Consider the following 20,296-nt stretch of genomic DNA (forward strand, 5'->3'; position numbering starts at 1 on the left):
TGTCATCCTTTGAGCATCTTCCTTGGCAAGCTGCTGCATTTTCAAAAGAACAATATAAGATACAACAAGGAAGCACCAAATCGATTCACATCAAATAAACATCAAAAGTTAGGAATAAAAGAAGGATGCACAACATAACAACATCAAGTCATCAACGAACAAAATGGTAAATAATCTTATTTGCATCCATATCAAATAGCTAAAAGGTATACTTGTATTAAAATATAAGGTTATTTTCTAAATGACTATTAATTTTTCACAGTTTGATAAATTTACCGACAAAACAATGTTTCTGGAAAACATTAGCTTAATAACACGAATATGCTACTAAAGATAGAAGAAGAAAGACTCGAAACATATTCACAGCGACACTTTAATAACAATCGCAGGGATGAGATAGCTACAGTCGACCTACTTAAGATTCAGACACGCGTCTCAACGGGGAGATGTGTGGTTCCAAACAAAATACACGTCCCAGACCCTCTTCATTGACCTCCCACCACGTCATTATACCACGTGGCTACATGCATGTCAATTATCATCTCTCTTCTACACAGTATATATATTTCCACTCATGTCGTATTACACTCCATCGTTCAATATAATACTGCACCAAAAAACTATATCTTCAATCGAAAAAGTAGAAACAAAATGGCATCACAGCAACAAGGACGCAAGATCTCCGACCAAGTCTCCGAACAGGAGAAAAAGGAGCTCGACAAACGGGCTGCGGAAGGCGAGACCGTCGTTCCCGGTGGTACTCGTGGAAAAAGTCTGGAGGCCCAGGAACGCCTTGCTGAAGGTATATCTTTATTTTGCTTTTCATCATTTCACATGTAGTACGTACATAACTTCCTTACAATTTGATCATTCATGAATATAATGGTGGTGTTTTAGGGAGGAGCAAGGGAGGACAAACGAGGAGGGAGCAACTGGGGACGGAAGGTTACAAGGAGATGGGTAAAAAGGGTGGCTTGAGCACCGAAGAGAAGTCAGGCGGTGAACGTGCGGAGGAGGAAGGAATTCCGCTCGATGAATCCAAGTACAGCAACAAGACCTCAAAGGCTGATGAAGATAAATAATCGATATGTAGTGTTTGTTTATAGAACGTTATATAGCTAGCTGTTTGTTTGCAAGTTGATCTTGTGTGCCTGTAAAGTACGTAGTATAGTAGGTCATGATATTGTTGGTAATTTTGTTGTGTACTTCCGTCGTGCATGCATCATACATGGCGGTAGTCCTTTAACCAACGATTTTATAATGTACTCCTACGGTTTTATAATGTACTCATATAGATGTTAATATCTTCGTTTTTGTTTTTGGGTTGATTTTTTTTGAACATGTTTTTGAGGAAAGAAGCAATAATTAAACCAACGACAGCCATCAATGACTCGACATATATTGGCATATTGCGACAATATTGATTTACTGAAGTGGTCAGCGGTTGGCTTTGCGGTGGTTGGAGTTGGTCTCTGCCGCTATGTGGACGGATCGGGACCTGTTCTGGAGCAAATTTGGGTGAAGCCGGTTCCCTGTTTGAACTAGGTGTAGGCTCGTCTCTTTTGGACTGGTGTCGGTTCCGCGATTGGGTTGAACCGGTCTGTCTTACTAAATTATATTCGTTCGTTAATATTATTAGACGGTCTTATAATCTTCGAATTTTCTAAGAACAGATAGTTTTTGTGGGTCTTTTCCTTTGTGGTGCTTAATTTAATTTTCATTTGTTATGGTAGGAACAAAGAGAGGTTGGAGAATGTGAAATACTGAAATTTACATAACGTATATTCTTAATTTAATTAATTTAAGAAAAACTATTGTCATATCCGGGGCGTTTTGAGGGTTCGTACGAAAAAAAGGGTCCTAAACAACCAGAAGAGATGAACGATATTCGTTTTGATTTTACGAAAAATAAAAAAATAAAAATGGGTTCTAAACAATCATAATAGATGAACGATATATAGCTGAATCCTATACACTCGCCCACCCCACACACGTCTCTTTGGTCACGTTTGGTCTTGAATGGTCACGTTTGGTGTTGAATTTTTTTTCGTCGGCGAGCCTGTTCTCATCAGCCATCCCTTCGGGTTCTGTTCTTCAGTTTCTAACACTGCAAACCGAGAGCCCTATTGCTTATTGCCATCGTGTTTGATTTATTCTTAAATTATTTGAAATTGTTTATATTTTACCCTTATGACCGGTTATTGGGTAAAATATAAACAATTTCAAGTAACTCATGAGTAAATCAGGCACGAAAAAATTCAATGAAAATATATGAACAAAATTGAAAGTTTGTTACCTTTTCTAAATGGTTCTAAATTTTGTTAAAAATAAGAAAAGCAGGAATGAATATGAATGTAGATGTTGCAGAAATTGTGTGATATACCTTTATTGTATAAGGTATAAAAAACAACACTTAGAAATGCAGCACAATCGACATCAATCACATAGAAACCGAAGGAAAAAAAATTGTCACAAAAGTTGGGGATGTTGTAGTAATTGTGTGATATACCTTTATTGTACAAAGTATAAAAAACAACAATTAGAAATGCAGCAAAATCGACATCAATCATATAGAAACCGAAGGAAAAAAAAATTGTGGTGGTTTCAGACATCTCTTCTCTTATCCTAATAAATAAGTACATTCATTGCCACGTGGCGGTTGCTGAGCACCCCATCATCGAATTTTCCCGCTCAAAATACCAAAGTGAATTTCCTGGTTTACCCTTCTCTTATGTTAAATTTGTTGCGCATGTATACTATCCTTTTAAATCGGTTTCAATCAAATGAAATCATCAATCTTTCCCACAAAATCAGGGACTATGTGTAACTGACGATGATACAAGGGACCAAATCACTACTTTCATTTCCTTTTCTTCTTCCAGATTCCTTTTCTTAGTTATTCTTAGGGGTTGTTTGGATTGGTGTAATGCTAAGGAATGTAATTGAATTCTATTGTAATTGAATTCTGAAGGAATTGAATTCTGTTGCGCGTTTGGCTGCCAGATTTTGAGTTGTAATTGAAATCCATTCTCATGTTTTTTTCTGTTTGGATTGATGATTTGTTGAAGGAATTGGAATGAAATTCTGTCAAATGACAATAATACCCTTTATTTGTTTTTTTTAAATTGCTTTATAATTTACATAAAAAAACTTCTAAATAAACCAACAATCAAATTTAATACCGATTATAAACATATATAACCCAACAATCAAATATAACTTCCATTCTAGAGCGTTTTTCATACATCTTCCAAAATGATAAACCAAAATAAATACATGTTAGATAAGTTATGATAAACCCACCTAATGTTTCTAGCATGTAACACAATGTTTCTAGCATGCAACACAATCTTGCAAAACATCTCCTATTCATCTTAAGTTGTGATAAACACATGGTGTCACTCTCATAAGCATACCTATGCAATATGGTGTATCGATCGGTATGTGATGATATACCCCGGATACGTAGTCTACTGCTTTTGTATTTGGCTATCAAATTGCATAAGGTAATAAAAAACCATACAACCGATACCATAACTTGGTTCCAATATGCCACAACAACTTTCCTTCTCCCTAACCTACGTCTACATGTTAAACTAAGTCGAGACATAACCTGTAACAAATTCAAGTAAAAAACATAAAAAAACAGGTTCATTAACCGGAATTCAAAACCCATCTCGTAATCATATAAAAAACAAAAACTAAAAAGGTCGACAATTTCCCATGGACTTTTTCCAAGAGTTGGCGTCGCCGACTTTTTTCCAAGAGGCGTTAATTTTCCCGCCAACAGAGAAGATGACGAAGAAATAGAAAGCATGAAGAAGAAATCAGAATGGAACATTGTGATGGAGATTGGAATGATTTGAAGGAACCGATTGGAAGGATCTAATTACTGAATCAGATTGAATGAAGATGGCGAAGAAATTAATAGAAAACATGATGAAGAAATCAGATTAACATACCTGTATGATGAATGAAGATGACGAAGATGGCAAGGATCAGTTCGTTCGCTGGAGTTCGGTCACTGGATTGGAGGTCGTCCTTCACGAAAGGAAGGAAAGAAAGCGAGCAATAAACTGGAATTAGGGTTGCGTTCTTTTTTTTGATGAAAGGAAAGGGGTATTTTTGTCTCAATAAAATATGGAACACGCCTTGTATTTGAAATCTTCTCTCATAGCCAAGGAATCTGATTACACTAGAGAAGGGCATGTTTTTTTCATTTAGCAATTCAATTCCTTATAAAAACCTAGCCAAACACACTTTGTAATTGGAATTCAATTCCAATTACAAAGGAATACAGCCAAATACGTCACAACAAACACGCCCTTAGTATCCCCTAAATCAGCAAAAATCAATGTATCTCTCTTATCCTCCTCCACTGCCTTCGCCATGAAAGAGGTCAGGGCTTGCTCCCTCTAGGTCGCGTTTCACTCTTTTAACGCCACCATCCATTCAAAACGTAAGATTTCATCGTTTCCTGATTAATTTTGAGTTCATTAGCATGATAATGAAGGTAAACATTTCTAAATTTATTCCTAAATCTTATGTTTTAAACCTCTCATACACCCTCTGATTATGTATTTAGAACTTCAATTTTTACTGCATTCGAGAATCAAATGACCTCTTGCTATAGAAAAAAAAATTATGTGTGATTATGGCTTTATAGCGCTCTGACGGCTTTGGACACAATGTTAAAACTTGCCTCATCGTTAAGTTGATTTTCTTGTTGAAAATAAGATCCCAAGAATGCTTACTCCTCTTCAAACTTATTGTTAAATGTATGGATGATTGTAGGATAAATGGATTGAAGGGTTCTATCGTTAAATGCAAAACCATCTCCCTAATCATAACTCGGTATCCACCATAAATCCATATGATGAGTTCTTCTATTGGATTTACCAGACTTTGTTCTTGAATCAACCAACACCAGTGGGCTTACAGGAACGGCTGATTCAGGCGTGAATGGAAAGTTGTTGTTTGTGCTCACCACCCATTCGATGAAATGCCTCATAGGTCTCAAGAACAGTTGTAAGTGCATCAATGACAGAAATGTGATTATCTCAGAAGCTAAGTTTTTTGTACGAATAATAAATTACATTGTAAGCTACTTATATCACTCCTTTCTTCTACTTTTAGTTTTTTTTGTTATTTCTGATTGTAGATTATCTAGACAGTGAATCCTTGCACAACAACGATGAATGTTGGACAAAATGTAGTGTTTGTTACCACCCTTGCAAAGAAATCAAAGAATTTTCAAGCTACTTATCTCACTCCTTTCTTGTATTACACTAAACATGTACTGGTTCATGCAGGAGATGATTACATGATCAAAGTATGGAACTATAAACTCCATATATGTTTGTTCACACTTCTTGGGCATCTTGATTACATTTGGACACATTTAGACTTTTCAAACTTCATAATAAAATATACTTAAAAAGAAGGAAATAGAGGAGTTGTTGGCTCTGCAATCTTCGTTGCACACAATAGATTTGTTGTTCTTGAAAAGAGCAACAATCAAGTGCTTGTTAAAAACTTGAAAAAGTGAAATTATGAAAAAAAGTGCTCTACCAACTCCTACTGAAGCTATATTCTATGCGGGTAAAGGTAATTTACTAAGTCTTTGTCATAAACTAAAAGAAAAACAAACATGGAGAAAATGATAAGGTTGTGTCTAATCCAAATTTAGGTGTCACTTTTAAGCATTAATATTTTGTTTTAATCGAGGAAATTGATGAGCACATCTAAATGTTTGTTATTTTTATTGTTTAAAATCTGAAAGACTAATATGAAATCATATTGTATTGTAATTGAATACTTATCATTCTAATAATATTTTTTTGTTGTGATTAGTTTATTTGTATGAGTATTTTAATGTAACTTGGTAGTGACATATTGGTTTGTTTTCTTTAATTTCGGCGAACAATTAAAAAACAGATAGCTTTCATATCTTGGACTTTTTTTTTATCAATATTAAATCCATGATATGTTTACCAATGAAAAATATAAAAACACAACAAAAATACAAAAATATATAAGTTGAATGTTGTTTTAATAATAATTCATGATTTAAAAGCTAATATTTATCTTCTAATAGTAATTTAAATTATTATAAAATATGTGTCGTGAATAATTAAAACTTGAATTGTAATATATAAATTAAAACCTTGAAATGCTAAAACAAAAATCATATAAAACAAATAATTTAAAACTACAATATGAAAGAAGAAAATTAAAAAGGTTAAAAAAACAAAACAATTAAAAGACTACAAGCTTAGGGATCTATTTTGTAAATGTATACTTTTATTTAGGAGTTGACATTTCATATCTGTTTTGTATTTAATGAGGCTTGGACTTTATCTTCCAGTCTTATTATTAGTCTTATTATTAGCAGATGTTTCAAGTGGTTCCAACTTTGGTTGTCCTTATGGTGGTTACAAAGATGGTTGGGGCAAATGATGGTTGCCCTATAGGATTACATGGTTCTGGTGCTATTTATAGTAATTATGGTTCTGCCCTCTTTACATTGTGCTATATCAAGAGCATGGTTCTGGTGTTGTTTGGTTTATATATGTTTTTTCCATGCTCATTCTTGGCACTACTCAAATTCTATGACTTCATTAAGTTTTTTTCAAGCGTATGGTGCATTTGTTTATTCGAGGATTAGGAGTTGTCCTTTATTTGAAAGTGGAGTGCTATTTTTAAGGTGGTTTCTTAAGTTGGTTACTATTTTCTGAGATGGATAGTGTGTTGGTTTCTTTGGTGAGTTTGGTTTGGAGGTTTCTACTCATGCTTCTTTGATCGGCGGTGTGTTTGTTCTAAGTGGTTGGAGTTTTGGATTAGGCTATTTTGCCCATGTTGGCTCCTCTTGTTGCTCTTTTTTGGTGGTTATTTTTCATGTCAGTCGGTGTGGACGTTATTACCCTTGGTGATTTAATTTGCATTTTTTTCAGGATTGTAGATTGAAACTCTATGTATTTGTTAGGTGCATTTCATGTACCCATTTTGTAGCTTTATTTCATAAAAGTACATTGCATATAGGCTTAAACTCATGCATTTTGCATGTTTTTCGGGATTTTTCATGAGGCAATTTCATTCACATACTTTTGTGATATTTTAGGGACTTTTGGAGGTAGGATATTGTTGGAGGAGGTAAATAAAAGTTGCGGACAAAATTTCAGGACTTGCGGAGCACCGAGGAGCAAGATATCAAAGAAATGAAGATTTTGGCTTTACAGACGTTTACACGGCCGTGTAAATGACAGTGTTAATTTACGCGGGCCGTGTAAACGTAAATGCGGGTTTTAAAGCAGTTTTTCACCATTTTTAAAGGTGGGAACTGACTTTTTACTTTGGGGGGTCGATTTTTGGAGTAGAGAAGGCGATTTTCTTGAGGATTTTGAAGTTGATTAACACTTGGGAACATTTGATTTCATTTTGTAAGAACTTTAATTTCATTTTCTAGATTTGTGATCTTGTTCTAGTCATGAGTGGCTAGAACCCTAGATTCTCCAACTTTATGTCTTGACTTCTAGTTGTGATTTCAATCATATGACTTGATGTTTTCTTTCAATTTTCTATCTAGTGAATTTGATTTTGTTTCAATCGAATGTTTGATTCTAATTGTGATTCTTATTGGCCATTTGAATTAGGGTTAGATAATTCAAGTTATCTAATTGCAAAATTCGTAATTGTTTTGTAAATTTGACTAGGTAACAAGCACTAAACTGATTTCTATTGAATGAATTTAGTGTAAATCTTATTCACACATTCTTATGCTCCCGAGCTTATGAGGAGTATTGAGTGTTGTTGGGAACATTCACATAAAGTTTAATGCAATCTTTCAACCTAATTCTAAGAGTTTGTTTAGATTAGATTGGTAAGGTTAGGATTAATCAAAGAGCTTGTTTTGGTTAATTATTGTGGTGAATGGGAAGTGTTAGAGCTTGTTAACACTTTCAAGTACCAACTTAGATAGAATTAAACAAATATCTTGTCATCCATGGAATCACATTGCTAATTTGTCTTGCATAGAGTTGGAGTACTTACAAATCTTGAACTTATTTCACTTAATCAATTGCTTACTCATTAAATTAGCTCTTATTTGAATCATTGCATTTAAATCCCCCTCTTTTGTGATCATATTGTACCTTGCGCAAAAAGGTATAAGCATTTGTCCCGTGTCTCTGTGGATCGACCCTACTTACCTTGTACTACGTTTTTAGTGCATAGTAGTAGTGTTTAAGGAGTCATTTGTACCCTTTATTTGTTGGGTTTGACACGCCCTAACAAATTGGCGTCGTTGCCGGGGACACGGTGTTACTAATTGTTTATGCCAAGCGTTTTGTGAGCAGGTGCTTGAAAAAAAAAAGAAAAAAAAAAGTCAGGTAGAAGATAAGTTTTCAATTGAAGGAAGTGGCGAGAAGGTTAATGTGTTGTAAAGGCCCACCTACTTAGAACAAAGCACATTCAGGGGCCAAGTCGAGCCAACGACTTAAAACAAGGGCAGCTAACCGGGAGGCAACCCGGGGTTATTTGTTTCCTTTCTTTTAAAACTTTTTAGTCTTTGGTAAATTTCAATTTTTTTTAATATCCCAAATGGTTTTAAACTTATTTTTTATGCCTAGAAAATGAATCTCCGGCTCCAAAAATACTTCACGGATAGCTTGGGAAGGATGAAGAGGAGGTTCTAACCATAATTGCAAGGCTCCAAGAACGATTTGGTAAATTCTTTCCACATTTTTAGTCGTTCATATTTTGCTTAAAAATTCAATTGGTATGCATCTGTGACTGTTTTGGACCCATTCCCAACCCAGCTACCATCCTCCACCATCCGACTCTCAATAGGCCGGCTATGCCTCTCTCCAAGCATCGAGGACAATGCTTATTTTAAGCTTGGGGAGGGGAATCCATCCATGCATAAATCCCGTTGCATGTAGGTTGCATGTAGTTTTGTACATATTGCATTAATTTTCATTTCATTTTCTTTTTCATTTTTTTTCTGCATGGAAAATTTTTCAAAAACCAAAAAGATTTTCTTTCTATTCTAATTTTTATTATTTTCTTTGCATTTTGTTTGCATCTAAATTTTTGCATTGCATTCATTGCATAATTAAAAAAAAAAAAAAAACGATCCAATCCCAAGCAACCGAATCTTTTCAAAACAGTTGAGCTGGTAAATGAGTCATGTGCCTTGAAACTGGCTTGCTCTTTTTATTGAAAAATCTAAAAGCAAGTTAATCACACACGAACACACCTCCCGAAGTTACTTGTGCAAAACAGAAAGTGAGAAGATTGTCAACATTGGAGCATAACAGCAGGTATGAGTTAATTCTTTGGGACATATGACCGGTCTTATGAGTAGTAATGCTCAATTGAACTTAAAATGCCAAATTCAAAAGTTCATAAAAAGAATGCAAAATTTCAATGTCCCGAGCCTTCCAGCGCTCTAAAAAGTCTTTTCTACTCATTCCCTTTTATATACCCTGCTTGGGGACATAGCTTTCAACTATACTTACGGGTCTTTGCATGTTAACCTTTAGTCCCCTGAAAAATGTCTTAGAAGTCCTCACGGTAATAGACCATGAGATGTCCCACAATAGAAAAGTCAAGGACGAAAGTATTAAGAAATTGGCCAAATAAATAAATAAATTAATAAGAGTTTTATGTGTTAACTTAGTTATTTGTATTTGTGTTACTTAAAAAAAAAAAAAACTATTATTAAGTTAATCTGTGACCTTTGGGATTCGAACAAGTAAACTCTGAGGGGTGTTTTACATCTAATCGCCTAAAGCTAAATTGTTTGGGACTGATTGAGTTGAAATTTCGTTACATGGGTTCCATAGAAAGTCATGAACTTAATAATAGCAAATAAAGCTAATCTGTGGCCTTTGAGGTTCGGGCAAGTAAACCCGAGGGATCCTTTTAAATCTAGCACACTAAGGTCATTTGATCTGGATGTGTTGGTTGGAAGCCCGTTACACGGATTTCAAAGAAAGCCATGAGCTTTATTTGTAAAAAAAATGTAATTAGGAAGTTTGTATATAGTTGTGTTTATAGTTTAATTGAATATTGTGTTTAGGAAAAATACTTGGCTGTCAAAAGATTCCCTTGGACTTGGATTTGAACTTATGACATTGGACTGAATGTTAATTACTTTGACTGGTGTAAGTGGTTTGAAGTTTGTAACCAATCTGGATAAATATTAGGGAATTTTTAGAAAAGATTTTTCAGAAAAAGATTGTTGTTGATCAACAAATAGCTGGAATCGGGCATTGTTATATTTTATGAAACGAAGATGGTTGAGCATGTTTTGTCACATATAATTTCACGAGAGTAAGACCATAATTTGTTCCAAGAATTGACTTGATGATATTGAAAGGGAATTAGTGTTGTGATCTTTGATTCTGTTGAGTTGTATTAGGGAGTGGCCAAAGTCTTATTTCTATTATCATATAATATTTTGAGACTAAAGCCAAGTTGACTCAAGGCATGACAGGTACATTCTCAACTATGGTACAAAACAGGGTTAATTGGGTTGGATATATTTTTTCATATTTGTTTTGATTTCTTGCATCAAGTTTCAAAAAAAAAAAAGTTTAACTTTGATTTTCTTTTCTTCTCTTTTATTTTATTTTCTCCGGTTTAAATTTTCTTGTTCTTTCTTGAGGACAAGAAAGGTTTAAGCTTGGGGAGATTTGTTTTCTTTAATTTCGGCGAACAATTAAAAAACAGATAGCTTTCATATCTTGGACTTTTTTTTTATCAATATTAAATCCATGATATGTTTACCAATGAAAAATATAAAAACACAACAAAAATACAAAAATATATAAGTTGAATGTTGTTTTAATAATAATTCATGATTTAAAAGCTAATATTTATCTTCTAATAGTAATTTAAATTATTATAAAATATGTGTCGTGAATAATTAAAACTTGAATTGTAATATATAAATTAAAACCTTGAAATGCTAAAACAAAAATCATATAAAACAAATAATTTAAAACTACAATATGAAAGAAGAAAATTAAAAAGGTTAAAAAAACAAAACAATTAAAAGACTACAAGCTTAGGGATCTATTTTGTAAATGTATACTTTTATTTAGGAGTTGACATTTCATATCTGTTTTGTATTTAATGAGGCTTGGACTTTATCTTCCAGTCTTATTATTAGTCTTATTATTAGCAGATGTTTCAAGTGGTTCCAACTTTGGTTGTCCTTATGGTGGTTACAAAGATGGTTGGGGCAAATGATGGTTGCCCTATAGGATTACATGGTTCTGGTGCTATTTATAGTAATTATGGTTCTGCCCTCTTTACATTGTGCTATATCAAGAGCATGGTTCTGGTGTTGTTTGGTTTATATATGTTTTTTCCATGCTCATTCTTGGCACTACTCAAATTCTATGACTTCATTAAGTTTTTTTCAAGCGTATGGTGCATTTGTTTATTCGAGGATTAGGAGTTGTCCTTTATTTGAAAGTGGAGTGCTATTTTTAAGGTGGTTTCTTAAGTTGGTTACTATTTTCTGAGATGGATAGTGTGTTGGTTTCTTTGGTGAGTTTGGTTTGGAGGTTTCTACTCATGCTTCTTTGATCGGCGGTGTGTTTGTTCTAAGTGGTTGGAGTTTTGGATTAGGCTATTTTGCCCATGTTGGCTCCTCTTGTTGCTCTTTTTTGGTGGTTATTTTTCATGTCAGTCGGTGTGGACGTTATTACCCTTGGTGATTTAATTTGCATTTTTTTCAGGATTGTAGATTGAAACTCTATGTATTTGTTAGGTGCATTTCATGTACCCATTTTGTAGCTTTATTTCATAAAAGTACATTGCATATAGGCTTAAACTCATGCATTTTGCATGTTTTTCGGGATTTTTCATGAGGCAATTTCATTCACATACTTTTGTGATATTTTAGGGACTTTTGGAGGTAGGATATTGTTGGAGGAGGTAAATAAAAGTTGCGGACAAAATTTCAGGACTTGCGGAGCACCGAGGAGCAAGATATCAAAGAAATGAAGATTTTGGCTTTACAGACGTTTACACGGCCGTGTAAATGACAGTGTTAATTTACGCGGGCCGTGTAAACGTAAATGCGGGTTTTAAAGCAGTTTTTCACCATTTTTAAAGGTGGGAACTGACTTTTTACTTTGGGGGGTCGATTTTTGGAGTAGAGAAGGCGATTTTCTTGAGGATTTTGAAGTTGATTAACACTTGGGAACATTTGATTTCATTTTGTAAGAACTTTAATTTCATTTTCTAGATTTGTGATCTTGTTCTAGTCATGAGTGGCTAGAACCCTAGATTCTCCAACTTTATGTCTTGACTTCTAGTTGTGATTTCAATCATATGACTTGATGTTTTCTTTCAATTTTCTATCTAGTGAATTTGATTTTGTTTCAATCGAATGTTTGATTCTAATTGTGATTCTTATTGGCCATTTGAATTAGGGTTAGATAATTCAAGTTATCTAATTGCAAAATTCGTAATTGTTTTGTAAATTTGACTAGGTAACAAGCACTAAACTGATTTCTATTGAATGAATTTAGTGTAAATCTTATTCACACATTCTTATGCTCCCGAGCTTATGAGGAGTATTGAGTGTTGTTGGGAACATTCACATAAAGTTTAATGCAATCTTTCAACCTAATTCTAAGAGTTTGTTTAGATTAGATTGGTAAGGTTAGGATTAATCAAAGAGCTTGTTTTGGTTAATTATTGTGGTGAATGGGAAGTGTTAGAGCTTGTTAACACTTTCAAGTACCAACTTAGATAGAATTAAACAAATATCTTGTCATCCATGGAATCACATTGCTAATTTGTCTTGCATAGAGTTGGAGTACTTACAAATCTTGAACTTATTTCACTTAATCAATTGCTTACTCATTAAATTAGCTCTTATTTGAATCATTGCATTTAAATCCCCCTCTTTTGTGATCATATTGTACCTTGCGCAAAAAGGTATAAGCATTTGTCCCGTGTCTCTGTGGATCGACCCTACTTACCTTGTACTACGTTTTTAGTGCATAGTAGTAATGTTTAAGGAGTCATTTGTAACCTTGAGACATATTCTACAACTTGGGTAAGATTATTTATTCTAAATAATCTTTTGTCGAAAAGTCGTTTTCGACCCATATTATCTCTAAATTGACTAGCCCGGATCTACGGGCGTTACACGTGGATATAAGGAACACTTGAATCTAACTTCGTATGAAGAAGTTATGATTCATTGAAGTTTCACGTTCAACCCAATACGATAAAGAGTGTCATAAATAGTAAACTAAATATGGGTTGCTTATTAGCCTAAGTAATCTAAACGGAAGTCGTAGTAATTGTAAAAGCGAAAGCATGCATATAAAGAACGTCCAAATTTGACTTCGTATGAGGAACTTACGATTTTTTTTCAAAGTTTCAGTGTAGCAGTGTGGGCACAGAAATCGAATATCAAATATGTTGATTGTTAGCCGAAATAATATAAACGAGAGTTGACGATCTCGTGAATAGGGTTCTGTCGATATAAAGACAGTTAATAACGAAATCCGTATGAAAGAGTTATGATTTTTATACAAGTTTTAACAGTCTAAGCCCTTTAAAAATATAAAATTAAAAATAAATTGAGAATTAGCCGACGCTGAAAGTTGTAGTACTCGTTGATAGCTGCGCATGGGCATAAAGAACGGAAAAACATAACTCATATGAGAAAGATATGATTTTTAGAAAATATTAAAAATTTGGCACGAATGTGCGCATAGGGCGCGACGCATGCATCTAGAAGGTGGGGTATGGACCACCGCTTTTTCTACACGTGTCACAAAACGGAAGGAGCAGCGTGGCTGGAGGGCGCGGCGCGCCTGGTCAGCAACCTCCTCATTCCACTCCTCATACCTCCATAACCACTTCTCTGGAATTTCTCCTTATTTGGTCCGAATTTCCTTTAGATTTTAAGTATTTGACGTAGCCCTGAGACATCAGAGAGCCTGACATACAGAAGCTTTCGAGTAGAAGTTCTACTTGCAAACTTTTTGGACTTTCTGTCATTAAACTCTGTAAGTTAAGCCACACTTATTTTATTTAAAGTGTAACTTATATTTATATTCATAGTTGTTATTATAAATTTATAAATAAGATTTATCAGTGATTACATGTCAAAATATTGATTGATCTACTTACGAGGGTAATGTCTAGACTAGATTTAGTGAGGTGTTTAAAGTGAGATTTTCAAATAGTATACTCTATATACCAAACGGACCCTACCCCCAATATGATCTTACCAGGTTATTCCTTATCAGCTAAAGATCAATATTCATTGAGATTCTTGAGGAATCTAGACTATCGTTATTATAGTCGCAAAAAATATAAGACTAAGACTTAATGATAATTATACCTAGGTCACATCAAAGAAAAAGCGAAGGTGTTAGGCAAATCTCTGTCCTAATAACAAGTCATCCACTTTTAACAAGTGAGTGCATAGTTTCTTTCAATTTACACATAGATACAAGTATTCTAAATGCTTAAATGTTGTGTGTGTTGTTTAGTTGTGTTTAATATATTTGTGCAACATGATATGATTATCACGTGATTAAACCTTAATCCCTTTTATTTATATATATATATATATATATATATATATATATATATATATATATATATATATATATATATGAAATGTGATCGGGTAGTGAAATGATGTGTGAAATAATAAATGAGAGGTTGTGATAGGAAAATATTGGTAAGTGAAGGGTTGTGCGAAATAATAAGTTGTGACCAAAGTACTATCGTACTGATGTACCCAAAGTACTATCATACTATTGTTTCCAGTCATCTACGGGAATATAGATGACGACCACTGACTATTCTATGTAGTCAAGTGGAACACCGACATGCTTATTACCTGTAGCTATTTAATGAACTACGCTAGGGGTGTTCATGGTCCGAATTTTTTTCGTTTTTTATGTCAAACCGGAGCCAACCCGTTAGTAACGTTTTTTTTTCAATTGAAAACCAAAGCCGAACCATTGAAAATTAAAACCGAACCCCACCGAACTATCACTAACGGTTTGGCTTCGGATTGGTTTCACGGTTTGGGCTTTTTAGGCCCTTTTGAGTCGAGCCCATTAGAATAATTTTGTCCAAAAAAAATCTCAGATAAAAAAAGTCAAAAAAAAAATGTCTCAAACGAACGATGAGCTTCACTCACAACACAAAGATTGGTCTGGTATTTTTGTTTATAAGATTCAACTTAATAAACAATAAAGATATAAGTTACGTGGGTTTTAAAGTTATATATATATATATATATATATATATATATATATATAGGGTTACGTTATTTTGTTTCTAGTAACTATTGTGTGTCAGAATGCACAGATCTGGACCATTGGATGTAATATAATCAAAAGTCATGATCTGAGGGTCTATGATAGTAGAATAGGATAACATGTACCATATAATCACACAAATTTGAGCATAAGGGCATTTTAGTCAATTAACCTATATTAAAAAAGGAAATTTTCGGATTTTTAGGGATAATTAATTTCTTTTGTTTTTAAAAATCTGAATATTTTAAATTAATTTAAAATTAAAAATCCGATTTTATTTTGTCAGAATGATAGAATTTTAACCATAAACTAGTAAATATATTTTTCGATTTTATTCTGTCAGAATGACAGAATTCCAACCATAAATTAGTAAATACATTCTGAAAGACTATAAAAAATCGATTCTTGAAATAATAATATACCAAATAATTACATTGTATGATTGTGATTCATTGAATAATAACAAACATTCTGAAAGAATAACAAGTATAATTCTTAAAAAAATAACAACATTCTTAAAACAGTGAGTGTGATCATTCTTTAATTCATTCTTCAAGTCTTTCCCATCAGGTCTTCAGGTCATTCTTCAAGCCATTTCTACCATAAATTCATTGCCAAGTAATTTGTAGTGATAAACTTGTAACAACTGCACATTAAACATACAAATAATTAACTACAATTCTATCGGAATACAACAATAATATTCTTACAGAATAAACTTAAATCATAGTCTTTTCTTCTATATGCATAAACATTCTAAAGCATGTATAAATGTATTCTGTCAAAATTACTAGCAACACATGTTTTATGTAATATTTATATTCTCATAGAATGAACACGTGTTTGCATTATGATATGAAAAAAAAAATTAAAGAATAAAATTCAATTTCATTCTTAGAGAACAATATCATTGTAAAAGAATAAAATTAAAGCTTCCGTGCCTTTTTTGGTTGTCTAGGTCTGATCAATTTGCAGGATTACATGTGAAGAATATTACCCTTCTTCATTCTGAAAGAATAGTAGCATTCGGCAAACTAAAGCCCTCTTTATTATAAAAGAATATTTCCCTCATTCTGAAAGAATTTACAGGTCAACAAAATGATTTTAATGAGTGTTTTAGTGGCTTTACCTGTCTAGTACGGCCTGCTTCACTCTTTCATTATAATGATGATTCGGTAGTGCCCTCGTATAATTGATTGTCACCAACAACCCCTGACTTGACTCTACAACAAAATCAATCAAATAAAAACTCAAACTCAATCACAGATGATAGCTTGAGAACTAATTTGAATGAAAACCCATAAGTTGAGCTACATTAAATAAATTATGAAGAAATAAACAAAGAAGGATAATAGGTAGGAAATATCGAGTTAGGAAAGGTTTTCCCCTGCACACCACATTCACCTTTCCAGTTTCCATCATGTGGATAGATCTTAAGTCAATAGTTGAAACTGGATTCATTGTCATCAGGTTTAACCCAGTATTGTTTGTTAAGCATTTCATCGAACATGTGGTGGACCAACAAAAACTCCTACCTAGCCACATCAAGATCTCAAATCCCATACATCTTATACAATCGATAGATGAATAGCTTCTAATTCCTTCAATTTCTTCAAATTGAAGCTGTTACGAGAACCGATATAAGGGGGAAATTAAAAAAAAAGGAGATAAATTTGAGTTATTGATGAAGACAGAAAACGACCATAGAACCATAAAAACCAAAATTGTTGGTGTAAGACGTGTGCCATTAAAGCATCTTGTTCTACATTACGACAGAGGGACGCAAGGTGTCCTGGACCTTCGTCTCCAACATACAGTGAGGAAGACGTGAGAGCATCAATGGTGATTGGAGCCAAGGGATTAGTCGTTAAGAGTGAGGAAAGAGATAACAGGAAACACAAGACGTGTACCAAGCAGGAAACGAATGTGAAGGGTAGACATCAACAACGATCCTCGGTGGGTGGGGGGTGTCTCTTGGCTGCTTAAGCGAAGGTAACAGCCTCCTCATTTTGATTTCATCCTCCCTGTAGGTGAAAAAGAAGAACCGTAGGAAATATAAGAGAGAATATAAGATAGAGAGAGACTAGGTCAAATATATTTACTTTATTTCCTTAATTGCAAGATTTCAATTAAATGATTTCCTTAATTAAAAGTACAAAAGGTCCAAAATACCCTTTAATGATTTATTTAATTAATTATTATTTCTTGAATTCTCATTGGTGCATTTAGGCACACAATAGTTGCTAGAAACATTTGAATCTAGCTCTCTCTCTCTCTCTCTCTCTCTCTCTCTATATATATATATATATATATATATATATATATATATATATATATATATATATATATATATATATATATAGGGTTAGGTTATAATGTCTATGACATCTATTGTGTGGTCGTAAGGACAATTCTGGACCATTAGATTAAAAGAATGAGTGACTATGATGCGAAGGTCTATGATATTACAATGAGGTAACATGTACCCTATAATCACTCAAATTTTATTGAAATGGTACTTAAGTCAATTAAACGATATTCAAAAAATGAAATTTTCAGATTTTAATGGATTATTGATTTTCCAAATTTTAAAAATATGACTTTTTTGTTAAATTAATTCAGTTTCAGTTATGATGTAATTTTTAATCATAACAGATTTTATTATGTCAGAATTACATTCTGTTAGAATGATATTCTATGAGAATATCAACAATAAAATAATAAAGAATTTTGAATCATTCTCTTAGAATGAGAACAATAACATATCATTCCAATGGTAAAATGTTAATATAAACGATATTCTTTAAGAATGTGATAACACTTTTGTGATAATGAACTTAAAATACAATTAGAAAGTGAAATACATCAAAAGAATAAAAATCATAATTTTTTTTGACATTCTTGAATGAATTCGTTTTTCCTTCTTGGTCTGTTTCCTCGAGGTATGTAATCAAGTACAAATACAAAGCTTCATTTTTGAAATAATACTCTGTCATTCTTGAATTCTTTTGCAAAAAAAAATCGCCATTCTTGAAACAATCCTTATTCTCCTTCTTTGTCCGTTCCTATATGTATTATGACATTCTAGCGGAATATCATTCTCGCAGAATGACATTCTATGAGAATAACTTTATACGGGGCATTGTAGAAGGAGATGAACTCAATAATGACAGCTGATCCTTCGGTAAATCTAGAAACCTGTGAAAAACATGAAAAACAAAAATCTTGTCTCTTAGGAGTTTTAACAAACAGTTGGTAGGCACTAAACAAATAATTGGTTATTAGTTAACAACGATAAATGATTTATCAACCTAGTACATGGTGTGAATATTTATCGGTAATAGGAACAATAAATTAAAAACAAATGTTAAATACAATAACAAAAACACAAAACATTTAAAAGTAATAAGCTAAAAATAAGAAAAGCAATAACACAATCACATTTCCCTGATGAAGCCGACAAATCATATGCTTATCATGATATATTATTATTTAACAAACAAAGGAATTAAATCTAGTAGTTTGTAAATCAACCAAAAAAGAAATTGCAAAACTTACTGTCAAATAAGGAACATACTGTCAAATAAGAAATTGCAAACTTACTGTCAAATAATGAAGAGTTTATGATAATTGTCTCCGCATAGCTATATGAGCTATTAACAAAATAATTTTAAACCACTTCTATTAGATTGTTTGAAAACAGATTGCTACATAACTAAAGAACTTACTGTCGAAAGATGACATTTCTTAACAAAAAAAGAAAAAAAAAAAGTTACCTGGATCTGATCGATGGTGTGTGCGATGTGTCTCGTTACTAATCTTGGTAAAAAAATCAATCATATGCCGTGAAGATGATGGTTGTGTTGCCTGTAGTATACGAAGACGATGAAGAAAATGTCGACGACGGCGTAGGGTTAATTATTTGGAGACTTGAAAATGATAGGGTTAATAAAAACACTGCACACGTGATTTAAGGGATTTAACAAAAATATAGGAATTTATTTTTGGTTTATAAAACAAAAATTACTAAATTACCCTTATTTGTTAATTAAATGATTTAAATTTTTCTGAAATCTTATTGGTCCCTACAGCTACACAATAGTTATGGATATATATATATATATATATATATATATATATATATATATATATATATATATATATATATATATATATATATATATATTGTTTTCACTAACTATTGTATATCCGTAAGCACAAATCTGGACCACCGAATGGAATAGAATCATAATTTATGATCTGAGAGTCTATGATATTACAATAGGATAACATGCACCATATAATCACTCAAATTTCAGCATAAGGGTATTTTGATCAATTAACCTATATTAAAAAATGTAATTTTCTGATTTTAAGGGATAATTAATTCACTTATTTTTAAAATTTTGAATTTTTTAATTTAATTCAACTTTAATTTTAATATAATTTTTAATAATAACCAATTTTATTCCGTCAGAATGACAAAGTTAACCATAAACTAGGAAATATATTTTCGATTTTATTCTTGTGGAATATGGTTTCATTCAAGATATTTTTTTATATTTAATATGCTTAAAGAAATATATCACATATTATCAAGAATAACATTAATTTATAAAGAATAAGACTATAAACAATTATTACATTCATTCTGAAAAAAGTATGACTAATAACGGTTTAAGAATTACATTATTTTTAAAGATTAAAACTAAGAATGGTTAAAAAAGAAAAAAAATTAAATCTAACAAAAACACTAATCAATTCTTAAAGAATATTATTCTTAAGAAACGCTTTATACGTTATAACATAATACATTTTGCTAGAATACACGTTTGTTCTTCAATAGTCCAGATTATCCACTTGATTCAAACTATTCTTACGAAAATGTGATGTATTATCGTAAGAATGTAATTCTTCGCATATATACTTGTTGAACTCGATTCCAAATCTTCATCTAGTATGATAAATATTGAATTCTT

The 20,296-nt window shown here is 32.5% G+C and overlaps 1 protein-coding gene and 1 long non-coding RNA gene across 2 annotated transcripts; one reads left to right on the plus strand and one right to left on the minus strand.

The window, feature by feature from the left end:
- Nucleotides 1-651: 651 nt before the first annotated feature.
- On the plus strand, nucleotides 652-1,082 carry GEA6 (Stress induced protein). Its single transcript, XM_079077504.1, has 2 exons — nucleotides 652-802; nucleotides 898-1,082. Exons 1-2 carry the CDS (start codon nucleotides 652-654, stop codon nucleotides 1,080-1,082), a joined length of 336 nt encoding a protein of 111 aa, XP_078933630.1.
- A 16,998-nt stretch (nucleotides 1,083-18,080) lies between these two features.
- On the minus strand, nucleotides 18,081-19,261 carry LOC145157100 (uncharacterized). The gene is made up of 2 exons (XR_013737089.1): nucleotides 19,094-19,261; nucleotides 18,081-18,515 (listed from the first exon to the last, which is right to left on the minus strand). It is a non-coding gene; the product is annotated as an uncharacterized LOC145157100 (long non-coding RNA).
- Between the last annotated feature and the right edge of the window lie 1,035 nt (nucleotides 19,262-20,296).

The sequence above is a fragment of the Lactuca virosa genome, chromosome 2, assembly GCF_052849685.1.
Source record: "Lactuca virosa cultivar CGN04683 chromosome 2, Lactuca_virosa_CGN04683_v6, whole genome shotgun sequence".
In the NCBI taxonomy this organism is placed as follows: domain Eukaryota; kingdom Viridiplantae; phylum Streptophyta; class Magnoliopsida; order Asterales; family Asteraceae; genus Lactuca; species Lactuca virosa.